This window comes from Danio rerio, chromosome 3, assembly GCF_052040795.2.
Source record: "Danio rerio strain M-AB ecotype USA chromosome 3, GRCz13ab, whole genome shotgun sequence".
Taxonomy (NCBI): domain Eukaryota; kingdom Metazoa; phylum Chordata; class Actinopteri; order Cypriniformes; family Danionidae; genus Danio; species Danio rerio.
The window spans coordinates 56,749,155-56,770,360 of NC_141023.1; the positions used below are offsets into that span (position 1 = coordinate 56,749,155).

At 37.4% G+C, this 21,206-nt stretch overlaps 2 protein-coding genes across 3 annotated transcripts in view; one reads left to right on the plus strand and one right to left on the minus strand.

Moving 5' to 3' along the window:
* LOC147846065 (uncharacterized) overlaps positions 1–21,206 on the plus strand; it is a 700,063-nt gene that overhangs the window by 200,241 nt on the left and 478,616 nt on the right. The window lies entirely within an intron of this gene.
* shfl (shiftless antiviral inhibitor of ribosomal frameshifting) lies at positions 885–20,407 on the minus strand. 2 transcript variants are annotated; one of them, NM_001105527.1, is given in 10 exon segments: positions 2,879–3,275; positions 4,018–4,175; positions 8,234–8,337; positions 12,246–12,401; positions 12,504–12,539; positions 12,640–12,699; positions 19,490–19,528; positions 19,686–19,735; positions 19,862–20,003; positions 20,285–20,407. In NM_001105527.1, coding segments are annotated over 10 exon segments (984 nt in total). In that variant the 5' UTR covers positions 20,312–20,407; the 3' UTR covers positions 2,879–3,063.

Sequence of the window (21,206 nt, forward strand, 5' to 3'; positions counted from 1 at the left end):
GGTCACTTTAAGTACTATATAATTTAATGACTACTAATAAACCGCCAATTATATCTTAATATTGAGCAGATAATAAGCCAGTAGTTAAAAGTGGAAATTACTTAAACTAAAGTTTTACCAAAAATCAATTTCACATCTGTTCTGATTATATACTGTTATGCAAAGGCAAGATTACGCAAAGTTATGATGTAAAAGCAAGAAGGAAAAAAAAAAGGTCAGCTCATTTAATCTATATCCATCTTTTTTATTTTGGCATATAAATAGAAGGTTTAACAGTTTGTCTTTGGTTTCGTCTCTGAGCTTTACATTGAGGAAATATTAAAGGTCATCATGCTACATTTGTGTACCAATGACGCGTGTGTTACGTAAAGCTGACATAACAGTGAATGTTTGCAGAGGTCTGCTTTTTTACCTTCTTGAGTTCCAGTGTGTCGTTAGTTGCGTAAAGTGTAAACTCAAAACACAGGATTTCATAGGTCATGCCTGCCGGGACACATAAAACTGGAAACATTTCAGGAGATTGAAAGTTATAATAACAATGGATAGATTTAACATGAATGTATTGTACAATCACTCATTCGTTTTCCTTCAGCTTATTCCCTTTATTAATCTGGGGTCACCACAGCGGAAAGAACAGCCAACTTGTCCAGCATATGTTTTACATAGCGGATGCCATTCCAGCTGGAACCCAGTACTGGGAAACACCCATGCAGACTCCTTCACGATTATACACTACGGTCAATTTAGCTTATTCAATTCACCAATAGCGAATGTCTTTGGACAGTGGGGGAAACTAAAGCACCCGAAAGAAAACCCACACGAGCACGAGAAGAACATGCAAACTCTACACAGAAATGGCAACTGACCCAGCTGAGACTCAGTAATACCAGTAATAAACTTAACATTTTATTGATGAAAATAAATTATTTTAGTGGAGAACTTTTTATCCTGAAGGTCTCTGAGTTCACTGTTATGCATTGTATGCTTATGAAAGATGAAATTAATGCAATTGACAGACAAAATCATTACAAAAAACAAATAATATTAATAAAAAAATAATTATAAGGTTTCACAAGGGTTAAAATCTGTCCATGAGTCTTACATGATAGTCTATTATTATAGAGTCATTCATTCTCACACCCTTAAATGCTGCACTCAAAAAGAGACGCTCGGCTGCTCCTTGTTTAATGAAGTATGTTTCGACCTTCCGCCATTCATGTGTGACTTTGCAAAACAAGAGCTTATTACAAGGCGGTGCTGCTGGTTTCTAGATTCTGATTGGTTGACATTGATTGTTATGCCAGTGGGTACAGTTTACAATTTAAAAAAAAACTGGTGGTCATTTACTCTCCCTTACGACAGTGTTTTAGTGTCATGTAAAAATAAGGATCTAAAAATACAAGATTAAAGTCATAATATTTTGAGAATGAAGTTGAAATTGCACAAGAATAAAAGAGAAATATTATGAGTCAAGTCAAAAATGTGAGAATTAAGTATAAATATTACAAGAATAAATTTGAAAAGGTTCAAGAATAAAGTTGAAATATCCTAACAATAAACTTTTATTATAAACAATATTTTCAGGGAAATAATAGGATTGCGAGAATGCATACAACGGATGTGGATGATTTGGTAAAATTCTACTTTATCTAACGATAAAGAAAATATTGTCTAATAAACATTCTTTTTCAAAATTTTGAGAAGTTTAATTTCCACATTATTCTTGTAATGTCACAACTTTAATAACGTATTAAATAATATACATACACATACACCGGCCACTTTATTAGGTACACCAGTCCAACTGCTCATTAATGCAAATTTCTAATCAGCTAATCACATGGCAGCAACAATGCATTTAGGCATGTAGACATGGTCAATACGATCTGCTGCTGTTCAAACATCAGAATGGGGAAGAAAGGGGATTTAAGTGACTTTGAACGTGGCATGGTTGTTGGTGCCTGAGAGGCTGGTCTGAGTATTTCAGAAACTGCTGATCTACTGGGATTTTCACACACAACCATCTCTAGGGTTTACAGAGAATGGTCTGAAAAAGAGAAAATATCCAGTGAGCGGCAGATCTGTGGGCGCAAATGCCTTGTTGATGCCAGAGGTCAGAGAAGAATGGCCAGACTTGTTCAAGCTGATAGAAAGGAAACAGGCCACGTCCATCCCTTTATGACCACAGTGTACCCATCTTCTAATGGCTACTTTCTGCAGGATAATGTGACATGTCATAAAGCGCGAATCATTTCAGGCTGGTTTATTAAACATGACAATGAGTTTACTGTACTTAATTGGCCACCACAGTCACTAGATATCAATCCAATAGAGCACCTTTGGGATGTGGTGTAACGGGAGATTTGTATCATGGCTGTGCAGTCGACAAATCTGCAGAAACTGTTTGATTCTATTATGACCAAAATCTCTGAGGAATATATACAGTACAGTACCTTGTTGAATCTATGCCACGAAGGATTAAGGCAGTTCTGAGGGCAGAAAGGGGTCCAGCCCAGTATTAATAAAGTGCACTTAACAAAGCGCCCGGTGAGTATGTGGCTGTGTATATATACATACTTAATGAATAATAGCCATTTACACTAGACAATATAAAAATAAGACTATGGATGTTAATGGCTACAGGCTTCCAACATTCTTCAAAATATCTTCTTTTTTGTCCTTTTCTTGTTAAAGAGAGAAACTCTTAAATATAAAAGCACTTGAGGGTGAGTAAATGATGACAGAATCTTTAATGTTGGCTGAATTATTTTTTAGAATTGCTGAGCACGTTACACTCTCTCTCCCATACACCCGGCATCATGTTGTGGTAGCATTACCATTACTCAGCCTGTGCATTAATCCATTCATAATTCAGCTGTTCGCTGTTACAATTTATTTTCTGGATTTTCGACTATATTACAAAACATATTCAACCTGCATTACTTATGTTGACATTCTGACCGCTTACACCTTTACGCATTTGTTACCTGTTCATTTGAAATCCTAGCAAAAAGCTATCATTCACAGCAGCAGCTGCACTGAGGTCTTTCTGCTGCGGTGGTCTCAGCTGCTGCTGTCAGAGTCGTCCTCGGACTCTTCTTCAATGTCATCTAGAATCAGCTCATTGATGCTTTCTATCAGACTGCCCTGACTCAGACAGGTGTTGACAGTGGATCCGCTGCTGATGTGAGCAGGACTGGGGTAAACCACACGAGGCTTCCTGTTTTTCTGTCTGCTGTGCGGGTGAACGCATTCGGTGCCAGGAACATGGGGCTCTGGGGAAGACGAACATGCAGCTGGTCACTATGCTTTATGTACGAATGTTTATGTTTTGCCATTTTTTATATTTACAACATGTGAAAGGCTTGCTATGTAACTTGTAGAGCAAGACTTTCCCTATAGACTCTGGATGTTTTTACCAGGTATGTCAAAGGTATGTGATGTTTACAAGCACTCCTGAGAATCTCTCGTCTACATTCGATGACACAAAAAAACCCTTGAGCTTTACACTTCCTTAGCTTATTCCTTGCTTCAACAGGCGTTGCCACACTGCAAAAAATGCTTTTCTTGCTTAGATTTTTTGTCTTATTTCTAGTCTAAATATCTAAAATTTCTTATATTAAGGAGAATTTTCTAGACAAGCAAAACAAATTGTCTTGTTTTGAGAAATAAAATGCCAATATTAAGTGAGTTTTTCCTTAAAACAAGCAAAATAATCTTCCAATGGGGTAAGCAAATTAATCTTGTTTTTTCTTTTGACATAAGATTATTTTGCTTACCATAATGGCACTCTTGCATACTCTTGCATATGTTTTTTATGTGGCGGATGCCCTTCCAGCCACAACCCAGCACTGAGAGTACACTAACCTCAGGGAGACACATAACTTTGCTACATATTAAAGTTTTGCCCATAAAGTAAGCAGGTCCACAAAACCAACAATTACTTTTTTAGGATCTGACAACTTAAGCTAGAGAGAAGAATTTTTGTGGGCACTGTCACGAACAGCAATATATTACCCATTCGATGATAACAGTCTTCAGCGAAGCAGCTGTGCTGGTTTCGTTGTTTCGGCCCAGGCATCATGTTTTTCCTTCTTGGTGGTAGAATCTTCATAGGGTAAATGGCTGAGCGACAGCCATAACAAGGGGATCGTCCATCCATCCGTCCAAAACCCCTAACAGAAACATAAAATGATTACACAATGCCCTTTCATAAAAACGTTGTCATAACTGCCATTTATTCATTCATTTTCCTTCAGCTTAGTCCCTTTATTCATCAGGGGGACACCACAGCGGAATGAACCGCCAACTTATCCACCTTATGTTTTACACAGCAAATACAATATCAGCTGCAACCCAGTACTAGGAAACATCCATACATGAATGTAAACTTCACAGAGAAATGCCAACTGACTTAGCCTGGACTTGAAACAGTGACCTTCTTGCTGTGAGGCAACAGTGCTAACCACTGAGCCACCGTTTCTGCCATTTAAAACTGAATAAAAACGCTGTACATCAGGGGTCAGAATGTATTTAGCATATATATATATATATATATATATATATATATATATATATATATATATATATATATATATATATATATATATATATATATATATATACATATATATACATATATATACAATTAAATAACATGCATAAAATAATGACTCTAAAATTAGCTAGATGCTAATCAGACCAGCCTCTTGTTGCCTAACACTACACTTGCAACTTTGAATACTTGGGTCACCACACACAACCACCACCCCTTGCTCAATACCCCTCCACAGCCAGTGTAACCATACACATGTAGAAATGTTGAATATAATGATTGGACAGTGCAATCTTTTTTTACAGTATATGTCACATTTGTTACTTGTGGCTTAGGTGGAGTTAGCCAACAGCTAATTATAAGATAAAGCGTGCTAGTCTCAAAACCACTGACATGACGGAGCCAGAAACCAAAACAAAGAAACCAAAGAGAGAACAATATCAGACGACCTTGTCTCACACTCTGTGGCATCTAAATAGTTTCTCAAATAAAGAGGCTCTGTTATTTTAAAGCGCTATGTAGAGGCTATGAGGACATTATGAGGTCATAATTTCCAAATGAGGTTTTTGAACCAGTGTTGCCAACTATTTTCAATGAAAAGTAGCTAAAGCCTGTCTTAGAAGTAGCTAAATGTTGCCAGATGATGTCACACACTAATTTGCGTATCAGTGACATCATCATGTAGTATCTGACAAGTGTGGAATGATGGTCAAGTGCCCCCTAACTTTAGAGCCTAGTGATTGGATGTTTAATAGCGGGGAGGAGTTTCCTCATCTCAGCTCATGGACTTACAGGCACACACAGTCAATTCGGGGAGATGTAAAACGCATATAAATTATTTAAACACAAAACCGAGAAAACCGTAATTCACAAGTGTGTATTGAACTTTTGAGGTCGTACTGTACAGTATAATATTATATTGAGAACCGTAGCACTCTAGAGTCGTTTTGCCGTTAATCCGAATCTTTTGCCTGTTGGTAACAACATAATACCAAATATGAAGTGTCGGATTTGTGATGAAACATGAGGGCGCTTTTCCCTTTAAAGACTAGTGGAGTGCGTGTGTGTCTGGAATTGATGACAACATGTTTTTTTTCTTCAGTGATAAAATAAAAGGCTTCAGACAGAAAATAAAAGACTTCAAACTTTCTATACCATCTTATAGTTTAGATTTATTTAACATTCCACTAAATTGAAATTAATCTACAATGCTTCAAAATGAAAGGACAGGAAAATTTAGATAAACTTAACATTTAATATCTCTTGTTCAAATACATTATACAACATTATACATTAGCAACTACGCAAAATATTTTCTTTTTTTTTTATTTCCACCTGGTAATGCCCATTCCGAGTTAAAATTCAATACCTGTGAAGAGATGAAGCTAACCATTGAAGACTTTAAAGGCAACACATACTCTTAATACACAAATGCACTTTTTTGAATACGTACACATAAAAATCACCTTTGTACTATGTAACCGCAGGTTTACTATATATATAAAATAACAACTATTAACAGCTATTAATTATTATTTAAAGTTATTAGTAACTAATAAAGTTATGGTAACTAATATCCTCAACTTTATCGAATTTGACTAATATAATAGTGTGTACCTTTTGTAAAGCTGCTTTGAAACAATAATTATTGCGAAAAGCGCTATAAAAACTATACAAATAAATAAAATACAATAAATGTATCTACTCTTTTCTTTTTCTCTCTATTTGTCTTTCTTTTACTGTACCTTTTTAAATTTATTTCAAAATTGTTACATTTCTCTTGATGCAAAAAGTAATACTTGTATTGCTTGTACTATACTTCTGTCAGTTTTTTATGTTTCTATTTGTTGTAATGGCCTGTTGTTATTCCAATAAAAAAAAAAAATGTATCTAATCTCTGAGGCGCCGTGTATTATATTATATTATATTATAATAAATATTATATTATATTATATTATATTATAATAAATTAAAACATTACATCAAGATGCACAATAAATAGGTACTTATTAACATATTACTTTACTCCATGATGTCATTTCGTAATCGCAACTCAAAACTACATCTTTATGTAGTTTACAAAATAACTAATGTTTTTTCAAACAGACTGGCCATCTCAGCAAAAAAATTATTTGAAACATTATTTTTACGTCAATTTAGATTTGTATGAAAAATATAGTTGACTATTTGTAAAAGTAATGCAAATACTTATTGATAAGATTTTTAAAAAATGTTTTAAATATAACACAGCTATATTGTTTTAAAATTTAAGCGATCACAGCTTGTGTATCTTTTTAACTTGTGAATTTGACGCATTTGTGACAGTGACGACAATTATTGCACTATTGAAGTTTATTGCTACCTAAATACCAAACATTATACATGTTAACAAATATCAGTAAATTAACAGTTATGAAAAACAATCTGAGCTAGCTGAGTGAAGCCTGCAGCCGCTGTTCTTTTGAGTCACTTTTTAAAAAATTGCTAAAAGTAGCCACATGAATTTTAAAAATTTCTAAATTTGTTGGTAGGATAGTACGAAAAGATACTAAATCTAGCAACAGAATTGCTAAGTTGGCAACACTGTTTTGAACTCAGCCGGTAGCAGACAATTATATCAACCACAAGGGGGAGCCACTAGCAATAGTTACATTTAATGTTGCTTTAAGAAATGAATTGATAAATAATGCAACTAGTTTTGCTTGTGACAGACTGTTACCATGTCTTTTGTAACTGGCCGTGCACTATTAGTCCTAGTAGGACAGTCATTACAAAAAGCCACATGGCTGTGTATAGATTTTACACTGGATAAATTAATAAAGCAGCATAGAGACACCTAAGTTGGCAAGTATCTTCAGTTACCAACTTGCAATCCAGACTGCCTTGCTAAAGCACACATGGAAGATGCGGCACGGATACAAATACATTAACAATGAGGACTCGAATGAGCTAATAAATGGCATCCTACACTCTCAGAAATAAAGGTATGCGAGTTGTCACTGGGGTGGTAGCTTTTCAAAAGGTACAAATTTGTACCTGAAAGGTCCATATTAATACCCCAAGGGTAAATATTAGTATACAAAAGAGTTCCTTTTAAAATTTGTACGTACTAATGCTGTATATACTTCTGAGGTACCAGTATGGACCCTTTAAGTACAAATGTGTACCCTTTGAAAAGATATCACCCCTCTGACAGCTCTTGTACCTTTATTTCTGTAAGATATAGAGTGTAGATATAGTGTAGAGTTTTGCTTTTAAAAAAATTGTTTTTGCTCTTTCCATATTGTGTATAATAGATCATTAATGTATCATAATAATTAACATGTTACATAATGGAGCCTAACTTATTTTAAAGCAGGCTGCTTTTACACTATAATAATTTATTAGAATAGTTTCTTGGCATCATCACGTGCTAAAATACATTTAAAAAAAATTGTTTGCATGCTGGAGATATGCTATTACATGGTATAACGAGTGATGTTTGCCTGGTCACACAAAAAAGAATAGAGGCAATATGCATACATCCTAGCTATTTTAGTGAATGAAAAGCAAGTGTTTCTTATCTACTATCAAAATAAGTGTCAGTGTATTGCTATCAAAATAATCCAAGTTATTGCAGGTGGGCTGCTTTGCTGACCACTGCTATACATTATTCCACAATTAACGGTAAAGTCTTACTTGAAGTTTCGAGTGCAGTTTGGGCAGGTAAACTCCGCTATACCCCACATTCTGTCAGGTGGCACAGGGTCGTACTTCTTTTTGCATCTGTGACAGCGTGACACCTGACAACAGGTCACATAGAAGAATCCTGAACATTTTGTATTGCTTTCCAATTTAAATGAATGGGAGAGTTCACACGACATTGACTATTTAAATCTGTTGCTAATTTACATTCCCTTTGGTCATCAAAGATGTAGGTATTTTTTGTTTAGTAGAACATTAAAGATTTTTAGCCATATCCTTTTTGTGGCCAATACAGCACTAATTCATCTTGGAAAGTGTCCTGTACTGTGACCAGAGGGACTTTGGGCTATCTTCTTGCAGAACAGTGGCTAGGTCACTACATGATGCTGGTGAAGGAAACGTTTTCTAACTCACTCCACCAAAACACCCCAAAGAGGCTCAATAATATTTGGTTCTGATGGCTGTGCAGGCCATGGAAGATGTTTAACTTCACGTTCATGTTTATTAAACCAATCTGCCACCAGTCTTGCTGTCTTGCTTCAGGATACAATGTCTGAACCATTGGGTGCACATTTTCCACCAGAATGGTTTGGTAGTCCTTGGCAGTAATGCACCCATTCTAGCACTGGGCCTAGGAAATGCCATGATATTGCAGCCCAATTCATCAGTAGTCCTCTCTGCTTCACTCTGTGCATGCAACAGTCTGGATGGCGCACTTCTTTGGGGAGTCTCCACAATGTAACTCTCCCGAATGTGGGACTGACTGTGAAGGTGGACTCATCACAGAGCAATACATGTTTCACCTTGTCCACAGCCCAAGGTTTTCAAAACTGGCACCACTGAAACTGACATTTGGCATTGGCACAAATCACCAAATGTTAGGCTATAACAGGGGTACTCAATCCTGTTCCTGGAGATCTACCTTCCTGCAGATTTTAGTTGCTACCCATATCAAACACACCTGAACCAATTAATTAGGACCTGAACACCACGTGATAATTACAGTCAGGTGTGTTAGGTTGCAACTGAAATCTGCAGGAAGGTAGATCTCCAGGAACAGGATTGAGCACCCCTGGGCTATAGCAAGCAGCCATGTATATTGACCCTGTGGAGCTCCCAATGAACAGTTTTGGTGGAAACAGTAAAGTTGAGATGCACATTTAAATCTGCAGTGAGTTGGGAGTTGGCAGCTGTGGTTTTATGTTTTTTGAATACAATCCCTTTCAGACAGATTCCTCTTTTGTCCTCAGTTACTCCTGTTGGATGTGGTTCATCCTTCTTGGCAGCTTGCTGACATTACCCTGGATACTGTAGCTCTTGATACATCACCAACACTTGCTGTCTTGGTCACATGCTGGTCAAATTTAGCCATGAAACATCCAACACTAAATTGGCCAGTGTATTAGTTTCATTGTCCAAACCCCTGTATATTAGATGTCTAATAAACACAAAGTTGTTTGGTGGGTTGACTTGGATAATATGAATCACCAAGGACCACAGATGTAGCCAAAAATCTTCTTTATTGTTCTAATGAAGAAAAAAAGTTACCTTCATCTTCATAAGCATTCTGTGTAAAATTGAGAGTCCAAAATTGTGGGTCCAATACATTTGTAGTCCATGTGAACTGCAGCTTTAGCATTTGTTTGAAAGTAGGAACGAGTCGCTTCAAATTATAGAGGCCATTTGATTGGGCAGAAAATTTCAAGAGAAGCTGCATTGTGAGGTCATCACAATGGTGGATCCATATTGGAACAAGTGAGAGAGTGCACGTTTTGAATGCATATATTTTCTAAATCCAAATTTTAGACAACCTTACAGCAAACTGGCAATGCATTCCAAGCAGGATGTATCATGGCCGCCATAATGAAGTGTCGTTACAAACCGAAGTGCTTAAAACTGGCTACTTCGAAAGAAGGGTTTTGAAAGGTACAACTGATAGACGGTGGCTTTACATGCACATTAGTAATCAAATTATTTGCCTTAAACTAATTAAGACAATAAAAAGATTACGGCGTTTAAACGAGTTGCTTTTTGAATGTTCCTTTCATGATTCCGTTTTACATGTTATAGCACATAGTTCAATTAACATCATTGGGTCACTGCGCTATCCACATTTCTTTGGAGTTTCATGAAATGTTTTATTTTTGATTAATCCGATTTGTAATGATTCATCAGACATTTCTGGATCCATATGCACACTTTAATAACAGTAATAACTCACAGGTGGAAACTCATTTAATATCAGATTAAATAGGAACTTTCCAGTAGTATAGTCGAAGAGCAGGCGTGGGTCGAGGTTAGGAGAGAGTAATCTTTAACGAGAGACAGGCGGAGATTAGGGGCAGGCGGCTGGCAGATGGAATCGATATAACTATGCAGTGGTCAGGGCAGGCAGATAGCTTCGGAAACGGTAAGACAGTCCAGGTCAATACACAGATAGGCAATAATCAACAGGGTAACGCTCAGAGATGATGGCCGGGGCTAATCAAAACTTCGCACCGAGTGAAGGATGTGTGCGTATATATAGAGAGTCTGAAATTGGTTTCAGCTGTATGTAATCAATCCCAGTTGAGCATTGGGGAAATTAGAACTCAGGCGATGGCTCCCTCTGGTGGTCAAACGAGGAAGGTTCATGAGTAGATTTCACAACACGGTTAAAGTCATAATCGAACTAAAGAGAAATCGAATTAAGACATGTGGAGTACGTCGATTTTAGTTACATTATTGACGTGCAGTACAGACATGTAAACACCGCAATCAAACTATTACTGTCGTGTAGGGTTTTTGCTGCATTTTGTGACAGTATGTGACTATTCTCTGCACCTACCGAGTCAGTAAAGGATCACAGACACACACACCGTGAAGCTTTTTCCTCCACATGGCATGCGGTATCAAATTCCATTAAAACTACACTCTTCCAGCAGTTTAGTCGCATCCAATATCTTGTTTGTCATGGGGGCATGAAAAAAATGTACCCAGATGAACGCAATGAAGCTAATCCAGTTATGTGTTGTAACATGTAAAACAGAATCATGAAAGGAACTCATGTAAACACCTCAATAATAATAATAATAATTCCTTAAATTTATATAGCGCTAGATACTCAAAGTGCTTTACACAATAGGGGGCAATCTCCTCATCCACCACCAGTGTGTAACATCCACCTGGATGATGCGACGACAGCCATATTGCGTCAGACCACACACCAGCTGATTGGTGGAGAGGAGACTAATGAATGAGTAATGAAGCCAATTATGATATAGGGCCATGATGGACAGAGGATAGTCGGCAAATTTGACCAGGATGCCGGGGTTAAACCCCTACTCTTTTATTGAAGGACATCCTGGAATTTTTAACAACCACAGAGAGTCCGGACCTCGCTTTAATGTCTCATCCGAAAGACGGCGCTCACTGAGCAGTATAGAGTCTTCATCAATGTCCTGGGGCATTAAGACCCTCGCAGACCACAGGTTGGGCGCCCCCTGCTGGCCTCACTAACACCACTTCTGACAGCCACCTAGCTGTCCCATGTGGTCTCCCATCCAGGTACTGACCGGGCATGGCCCTGCATAGCTTCAGTGGGCGACCATGTGATAGTTGCAGAGAGCTAGCTGCCGGCCAACAATAATATTAATCATATTATTGTTTTATTCATATTGAGGCAAATAACTTGATAACTCATGTCCATGTAAACATAGCCACTTTTTGGCTGTCTTAATCCTTTGCACAGAGAAGTTGTTTAGTGTTGAGCAGTTTGTTCTATTCAGAAGGGCTCATCGCTATGTCCCTATGCCTTAATCCCACATACCAAATTTCGTTTAGATTTCATGAGATCTTTAATGTTCTACTAAAGACAAAAAGACCCTCATTTTTGATGGCCTGATGGAACTGACTGCAGATTTTCATTTATTTACTATCCCACTTCAAACCTCTGACATTCACCAGCACAGCCCTTGATTTAACTGAGCCTGATTTGAGTTTTTAAGGGTGTGGTCCAACATCTTACCCTTTTCCTCTGGGGCACACGTCGCCACCAATCCCTGTCACATGACTCACAGGCAAACTGATGTGTGTCTGACGGGATCTGGTTTGCCTGCGCCTGGTCAAACATTCGCTTGTTTTCCATTGTTGATGGCAGAACTCTTAGACGCGTCCCAAGCTCCTGCAAGCATGTCTGTGCATGTTAGTCCACAATGCTCATACAGTACTGCAATATCAACTGTGGCAGGGTTTAAAACTAAGTACATAATGTAAAGCAACTAACCGTTATATCCCGGTCATCACTTGGTTGTTTCTTTGCCTGAGAAAGAAGGGGAATTTGAGTCATGCATAAATACTACAATGTAATGCAATGATTTATTCATCCTGTAGATGTTCATACACTGAAAACAACATCTTACTTTTGCGGATGGTCCTGCACCACTGGATCCAGAGGACGATGACTTGGCATGTTTCTCCTCCTATAAATTTTTGATGACCACATCTTGACTATCACCATTATACAATTAAAAAACTGTAAGGTAAACAGCAATACCTTCTACTTTTGTTTTCAGAAATCATGTAACAAGACATATTTATATTTACATTTACATACAAGGATATTTACGCTTTGTAAAAGGAATAGTTCAACCAAAAAGTGAAAATTCAGTCATTATTTACTCAACCTTCACTTGTTCCAAACTTGTTTGAGTTTCTGTTGAACACAAAAGAAGATTAGAAGAATGAAGAATGTCGGAAACCATTGACCATCCTGATAATAAAAACAAGTACTGTACAAGCCAGAGGTTACTGGTTTCCAACATTCATCATAATATCATCTTTTGTGATCAACAGAACAAAAGAAAACTAGTTTAAGACGAGCTGAGGATGCACTGTTAAAAATGCTGGGTTCCACACAATCGATATGTGTTGACACAACATGAAGAAATGAAGTTAACTTGTTAGTTTTTACCAATTTAAGTGGATTTTACCAAAAATAATTAAGTTATCACCAAAAACACTTTAAGGGGCCGATCACAAAGAATGTGCTTTATGCATTGAGAGGCGCCTTTTTTGAATGGTTTACTAATGGCCGCGAGCGTGTTGCACACTGCTTATGTGCCATGTGTGCCTTGCTTTTTAACTGCCTGCGTTGCCTTGCGTTTTTGCCCTTGCACGCTGTGCGCTCTCCCTTGAAAAAAGTCAACTCGGAGTGGAAAAAGCGTGTTACGTCACTCGCGTTTTTTTCATTTTCTAATCAAATGAAAGCAGAGGCTGGGTTTCCGTTGAGGTGCCTGCAGTGTTTATGTTGTCAAGACAACAAGGGAGACTTTTGAAGATGGAGGAGAGACTTGTGGTTGCTGTTATCTGGAGCTGTATGACTTCACAAATCTTGAATATCACAATATTTTTAGATTTTAGAGTTATAGGCGATGCAGTGGCGCAGTGGGTAGCACGTTCGCCTCACAGCAAGAAGGTCGCTGTTTCGATCCTCGGCTCAGTTGGCGTTTCTGTGTAGAGTTTGCATGTTCTCCCTGCATTCGCGTGGGTTTCCTCCGGTTTCCCCCACAGTCCAAAGACATGCGGTACAGGTGAATTGGGTAGGCTAAATTGTCCGTAGTGTATGAGTGTGAATGACTGTGTGTGTGGATGTTTCCCAGAGATGGGTTGCGGCTGGAAGGGCATCCGCTGTGTAAAAACTTGCTGGATAAGTTGGTGGTTCATTCCACTGTGGCGACCCCGGATCAATAAAGGGACTACGCCGACAAGAAAATGAATGAATGAATGAATTAGAGTTATATTAATATCAACAGCATTGCTCTCGCAAAATATCCAGCTGATTCAGTCGTTGCCTAGCAGTGCGGTGCGCATCGCTTTTTTGGAACGCAAATGCACATTCAAGTGATCTGCCCCTAAGAATTGTGTTGTTTCTGCTCATTTTAAATAGGCTAGGTAGTTTGAACAAGCAGCAAAAGTAATTTTGGAGTGTGTCAAAGATTGGAGAATTTTCCTTTTCTGTGAACTATCCCTTTAACCCTTTAAGGTGCACTTCTTGAAAATAAATTTTTGGCTCACATCTTGGATTGAATAATATACTTACACTTCTCTTATAAATAGTAATAAGCAATTAAAATATGTAAAAATAAGGATAAGCAGGGTGCGAATTACTGGGCCGTTTGGGGGGATTGACTGCCCTAGTATACTTAAAGGGACACTATACTGTCAGTAGGCGCCGTCTTTCAAATGAGATGTTAAACTGAGGTCCTGACTGTTTGTGGTCATTAAAAATCCCAGGATGTCCTTCGAAAAAAATAGTAGGGGTTTAACCCTGGAGTCCTGTCCAAATTCTACCCTTTGGCCTTTATATATACCATTTATATAACCATTATAGCCTCCCAATCACCCCCATCCACCGAACTAGCTCTATCACTTTCTCTCCACTCCACCAATTGCTGGTGTGTGGTGAGCGCACTGGCGTCGTTGATCTGTGGCTGCCCTCACATCATCCACATGGATGCTGCATGCTGGTGGTGCTGTTGAAAATGCCCCCAATGACTGTGAAGTGCTTTGGCTGTAGGGCCAAACACAATAAATGCACTATTTAAATACACATTACATTACATTACACTTAATCTTCCCCGTGAGGACATCAGAACAAAATCTATGGGGGGTCAGTTGTTTAAAAGTAAGAAATAGCTTTCTCTGATCTATATCTTAAATATTAATAATTTAAATTGTATAATATAAATTTACATTTGAGCGCCTCAAAGGTTTATATTATTGTGAATGGATAATCGAGCCAACCAATGCTAGGACAAATACAATCCAACTGTCTGAAACTTGGCGTTCTAGAGCACCGATAGACACATATTTTGTAAAATAGAAGTTTGTATCTGCATGTAGCCTAAAAAAAAAAAAAAATTTAGACGCACAATTTGTATAGTTTAACCTACAGTAGCCTCTAAAATTGTTACTAAATAACCCTCAAAATACTGAAAACATTAATTCTATCACTTTCTTTTTGGCTTAGTCCCTTTATTAATCAGGGGTCGACACATCGGAATGAACCGCCAACTTATTCAGCATATGTTTTATACAGTGGATGACCTTCCAGCTGCAATCCATCACCGGGAAACACCCATACACTCCCATTCACATTCATACACTACGGCCAATTTAGCTTATTCCATTCACCTATACCACATGTCTTTGGACTATGGGGAAAACTGGAGCACCCGGAGGAAACCCACACAAACACAGGGAGACCATGCAAACTCCACACAGAAATGCCAACTGACCCAGCCGGGGCTTGAACCAGTGACCTTCTTGCTGTGAGGCGATCATGCTACCCACTGCACATCGGTGATGCCCATTTTATTAATAAATTCGAAGAAATTTAAATACATTCATAAATTTGATTCACTGAAGCGTGTATTACTAAACTGCTACTGAAAAACAGTACTGACCACTCTGATTGTCAATGTATAATTCACACGCTGATGATAACCTATGGATAAAGGGTCGACCCTGTGAGTATGATGCCTATTAAATTGTTAAGTACAGGCAATATGTGAGATTAAAATGTAGAAATTGCCAGCTTCTGGAAGGGAAAAAAATCTCACCTAGGGGAGTACGGGGCCCAAAGTAACGCGGGGTAAAATGTAAGACTAAGTTTTAAGGTATTTCCTCAGGGTTAACCATGGCATGCTTTCGAGGTTTTCACCAGTGTCGGCAAACGTCTTCTTGCCAGTTATTGAAAAATAAATTTTGATGAGAAACCCAGGAAAAACATTTTTGCAGCATAAAAGTATTTTTTATTATACTCAATTTTTTTATTTTAAAAAATCTGTGAAAGTATGTACGGTAAATGTTGTTGTGTTTAGGGATGCATTTATTAATCAATTTCACTTATAACCGCAATTTAATTTGTCACGGTTAATTAATCATAAAGGCTCCTCAACAACCGTGTTTTTCCATGAAAAAAAAATACTGCAACTAAACAAAGTTACGCCAACTGTGCGCTAGTTTGTAGTTCTGAACTTGTACACCGAGGCTAATACACTGGATTAACTATGGCTGAGGCTATTAACTAAGCAATCACTTATTGGTCTTTTGCGCATGCAAATTTGTTATTTCTAATGTAAGCACGCGATTTGCCCAAATATTGGATTGAAAACACACATCATGTGAAAACACAAACACACACACTCTGGCATATGCTGCAGGGTACTCGCCCGTCTGAGCTCCAGCAGTCAGCGGGTGCTTTGAGCACAAAACCCCGGAGAGCAGTGCATGTCGGAAAGTTTATCAAGGATGTACTGCTGGATCAGGTCTAACTATAGTTCTTATAGGTGATACTTAATTAATCTTGTCCCTATATAACAACTCTTCAGTCTTTTGAATCTATCAGGTAACCTGTAAACGTATCAGGTAAAGTACGCTGCTGCAATCTTTCACTTTCACGCTTGTACTTAGTAATTTTAGCGAAAACTTCAGATACTGTTGGTTGGTTCCTGTTAGTTTTGCACCTTTTTCACCAACCAAGTTTGTCGACGTCATTATACCAACACAGATCACTCTGCCTATTCATGCAAGACTCCTGCAGAAAAAGTGATTGACAGGTGGTAATTTGTGTGTAGCTTATTTATTTATGATTTGGTCATGGAAAAAACAAAGACCATGCAGGTCAGGTAGTTAAAACGGTAGGCTGAAAATAATTAATTTGTTATGAACTAATTATTCATTCATTAATTTTCTTGTCTGCTTAGTCCCTTTATTAATCCACAGCAGAATGAACCGCCAACTTATCCAGCACGTTTTTATGCAGCAGATGCCCTTTCAGCCATGATCCATCTCTGGGAAACAACCACACACACATACACATACTCTTACACTACGGACAATTTAGCCTACCCAATTCACCTGTACCGCATGTCTTTGGACTGTGGGGGAAACCGGAGCACCTGGAGGAAACCCACGCGAACGCAGGGAGAACATGCAAACTCAAAACAGAACGCCAACTGAGCCAAGGTTCGAACCAGCGACCTTCTTGCTGTGAGGCAACAGCACTACCTACTACGCCACTGCTTCGCCATGACCTAATTAATTATTTATAAATAATTAATTAACCGCCGCCTATGACGACGATGTCATCGTTCATCGTGATGTTTCACATTAGACATCGTACGATGCCAAATCGGTGGCCATCCCCTAGCCCAGTGGTTCCCAACCTGGGGTCCAAGGGGGCGCGGGAGAGGATAAGTATTGAGGTAGAAAAAGGCATAAAAATGCTCCACTATTATATAGGGCTGTACAATTAATCGAAAATTTGATTTCGATTTAAAACGATTATAAAAAAGCATTAGTCAAGATAAACGATTATATGCATCATATACCGCCCCCTTTCCAGTTGTGCACGCGTTGCTCTTAAAAGCGCGAATGTGTGTGTGCAACATTCGCTCTCATTTGCACACTGAGACGAGCAGAGGAGCGCAGACATCTAAAGTCATTAACGTGAGCGCTTTAATGGTCAAATAGGTGTCAAAACGCGGTGTTTCTTGATTATTTATATTAGCCCTCATTTGTGTAATAAACAAACGAGTTGAGAATCAAAAGACGTGAAAGAGAAACCATTAAAGAGACAGCGCGCTATAATCCTTCTGCCGCCTGTTTTTATCATTATTAAACAAACATAACGAGAAAACCCCCGCTGCTCTTGACTGAAGGACTGCTGTAGCTAAAATGTTTTTCTTACAGTGAAGATGCTTAAAGCACAGTTTGTTTCATATTTTTATTTAATTGTATTTATTTCTCTTTCCTTTGCAGGGTGGAAAATAACTGTATGTACTGTATGTCTAAACAGAATTATTAGCAGAAGAAGTCAGAATTATTAGCCCTCCTGAATATTAGCTGAATATTAACTTTTCCTGCCCAATTTCTGTTTTATGTTTTTTTTTCTGAACGTAATAGTTTTGATATCTCATTTCTAATTACTGATTTCTTTTATATGTGCTATGATGACAGTACATAATATTTTTCTAGATATTTTTCTAAATACAAGCATTCAGATTAAAGTGTAGTTCAAATGCTTAATTAGGGTAATTAGGCAAGTCATTGTATAACAGTAGTTTCTTCTGCTGACAATCAAAAATATTTATTGCTTAAGGGGGCTAATAATATTGACCTTAAAATAGGTTTCAAAATATTTAAACTTGCTTTTATTCTAGCTAAAATAAAACAAATAAGCCTAGAAGAAAAATATTAGAGGAAATACTGTTAAAATTCCTTGCTCTGTTAAACATAATTTGGGAAATATTTATTTAAAAAAAATTCTCAGGAGCGCTAATAATTTTGACTTTAACTGATAATCGTTTTGAATAATCGTGATTACAGTTATGACCAAAATAATTGTGATTATGATTTTTCCCAATATAGAGCAGCCCTACTATTATATATGTATTTTTAAGTACCAAAAAAAATCAAAACACATGCTTAAAATTCCTACATAATAGTAAAAATAATTAAAATAAATAACTTTAAATAATTATTTAAATTTTGCTCACTTGCGCAATGTGGTTGTCCAACTTCTCGTAAAGGCAAAATCAAAACAAAAATGGCAGAGAAACGTAAATGCAGTGATTCTTCAGAGGCGAAGAAAAAGATTAGACAGAATGTCAAAGCCTACCTAAATTTTGGTTTTATTGAAGGCCAAGACAAGTTAAAACTGATTATTTTATATTTTCTATACATATTATATATTAATATTACACAAACACACACATACTATATATATATATATGTGGGGGGCCCTAAGAAAAAGGTTGGGAACCACTGCCCTAGCCCCTATTTAGAAAAAAAAATCTTAGTTAAGTACTGAGGAAATAGACCATTTAAAGTAAACGAAATATAATTTAATTGTTTGAAATCCGGCTTTTAAAGCACGTGTTACAGCTAACCCTCTGTCTGTTACAACTTGCCTTGTAGGTGAGGTAAATGGAAACATTTATACTCCTGGCACTTTCACAATACTGCACAGAAACCATAGGTCCTGCGATCATACAACCAGTGCTCATTTGTATGAAAGGCTTGAGTGTGGTTGGTAAAAAAATACAGTTTGTCTAACCCCATATCTTTGTTCATTTTTTGACCCAAACCAAAAAGTGTTATTTTGTGCCTCGCTCTCCCCCTACTTGTTAAATGGCCTGAGGGTGAGTAAACAAAAATAAAATCTTTTAATGAAACTGTCTCTTTAAGAGATTGTTGGGACATTACCTGTTGTTGTTCTTCAGCTTTGAGTTTCATAATCACGTTCTGTATGAAAGCAGAAAATGTGTTCATCAATTAACCCAATACAAGCAGTGCTTATTTAAAATCCATTGCATTAAATAAGAAACAAGCATTTAAGGTGTGCTCTCTTTCCAAAGTTTGCATAAAGTGCTTTCTGTCACCTGAATAATAATAATACCACCTTAGCTACTGGGTCATTATTCAAAGCTGCCTGGTCTTCCTCGTCCAGCTCTACATATAAAAGATATAGCAGTTAAAAAATTCAAAATAACTTGAATAAATGGAAAAGGCATTGACATGACAAAGAAAACAGACTTATACGACATGTTTTGTTGCGATAAAATGGTTGCACTTTACCCCTGTCATTATCTGCCATCAGGGCGATCCACATTGCAACCATACGATGGTTTTTCACATATCGTCGCATAAGCAGCACAGCCGTGTCGATTTCTATTAGTCCATGAAACTTCTCTCTCAGTCGCCTCACACTTTTTTCCAACTAAATCAAGAGAACAAAAACAATTGACATGTATTTATGTTTATTGAAAAATCAGCTTCGTTATGTCTGCTTTTAATACTCAAGGTTGTCGCCCTGTAGATATATCAAATAAAGAGAAATTAGATATCTAACAGCAAAGGTGTCAATCTGTTTTTAGCCTGTATCAAATATAGGACTGGTAAGGAAGTTACTGCACTGTACTTCCTTTGATAGCATTTCATATTGTATCAAATAGCGTACGCCATTCAGCTGTATGTTTACCAGAGTAATAAATACCGTACCTCCACTTCTTCGTGCATTCGACTCATTTTTCAGGCGTGTGCTTCTGTTTAGGTGTCAAATACAAAAACACTAGAGCTCCTTTAGTGCTGTACCGTTTCCTTAGCGTTATACAGAGGAATATTACTTTCAGTTTGACCAGGAATGTCACAACATGACCACTAGAGGTCGACAGACCACAAACCGAGTACTAAACAAGAGCACTCATGACTGTAGGAAGATTCATCGCAGGGATTCGACTCTTTGTTCACTAAAAATTATCAGTTGGATTGTCTTTTTTTTCTTTTGTTTTTTTTATAAACAATGCGAGACAATAAACACAGTTCAGTATAAAATAAATAAATAGTATATAAATAAATAAGGGGTATCGCAGTGGGTAGCGCTTTCGCCTCATAGCAAGAAGAACACTGGTTCGAATCAGTTGGCATTTCTGTGTGGAGTTTGCATTCTCCCCGTGTTGTCGTGGGTTTCCTTCGGGTGCTCCGGTTTCCCCCACAAGTCCAAAGATTTGCGTATTGGTGAATTTGGGTAAGCTAAATTGCCCGTAGTGTATGTAAGTGAATAGTTTATTTGTATTTATTTGCCAGTGATAGTTTGCAGCTGGAAGGGCATCCGCTGTGTAAAACATATGCTGGATAAGTTGGTGGTTCATTCTGCTATGGCGACCCTTGATTAATAAAGGGACAAGCCGAAAAGAAAATTTATGAATGAATACGCAAGGGATATATTATTGTACAATGAATTATATAATTTACAAATTTCAGTTTTTGTTTTTAAAGTAAAAACTTCTTTGTTACATTTATTACATTCTTTATTAGTTTTAACTTTTGATATAATAAAGTTAGAAAAAAGTTTTGTAAATTTATATTTATGTATATACAATTTTGATTGTGAAATAAAAAGATAAAAAAAAATACCTTTTAT

Bases quoted from the DNA above. Each gene is read 5' to 3' on its own strand.
- shfl (XM_087243434.1), bottom strand. From the start codon at position 12,365: ATGGAAAACAAGCGAATGTTTGACCAGGCGCAGGCAAACCAGATCCCG. The intron at 8,338-12,245 runs GTAAGATGTTGG...ACCTGTTGTCAG, and splicing joins GTGTGCCCCAGAGGAAAAGG to GTGTCACGCTGTCACAGATG. The intron at 4,176-8,233 runs GTAAGACTTTAC...TGTTTCTGTTAG, and splicing joins AACTGCACTCGAAACTTCAA to GGGTTTTGGACGGATGGATG.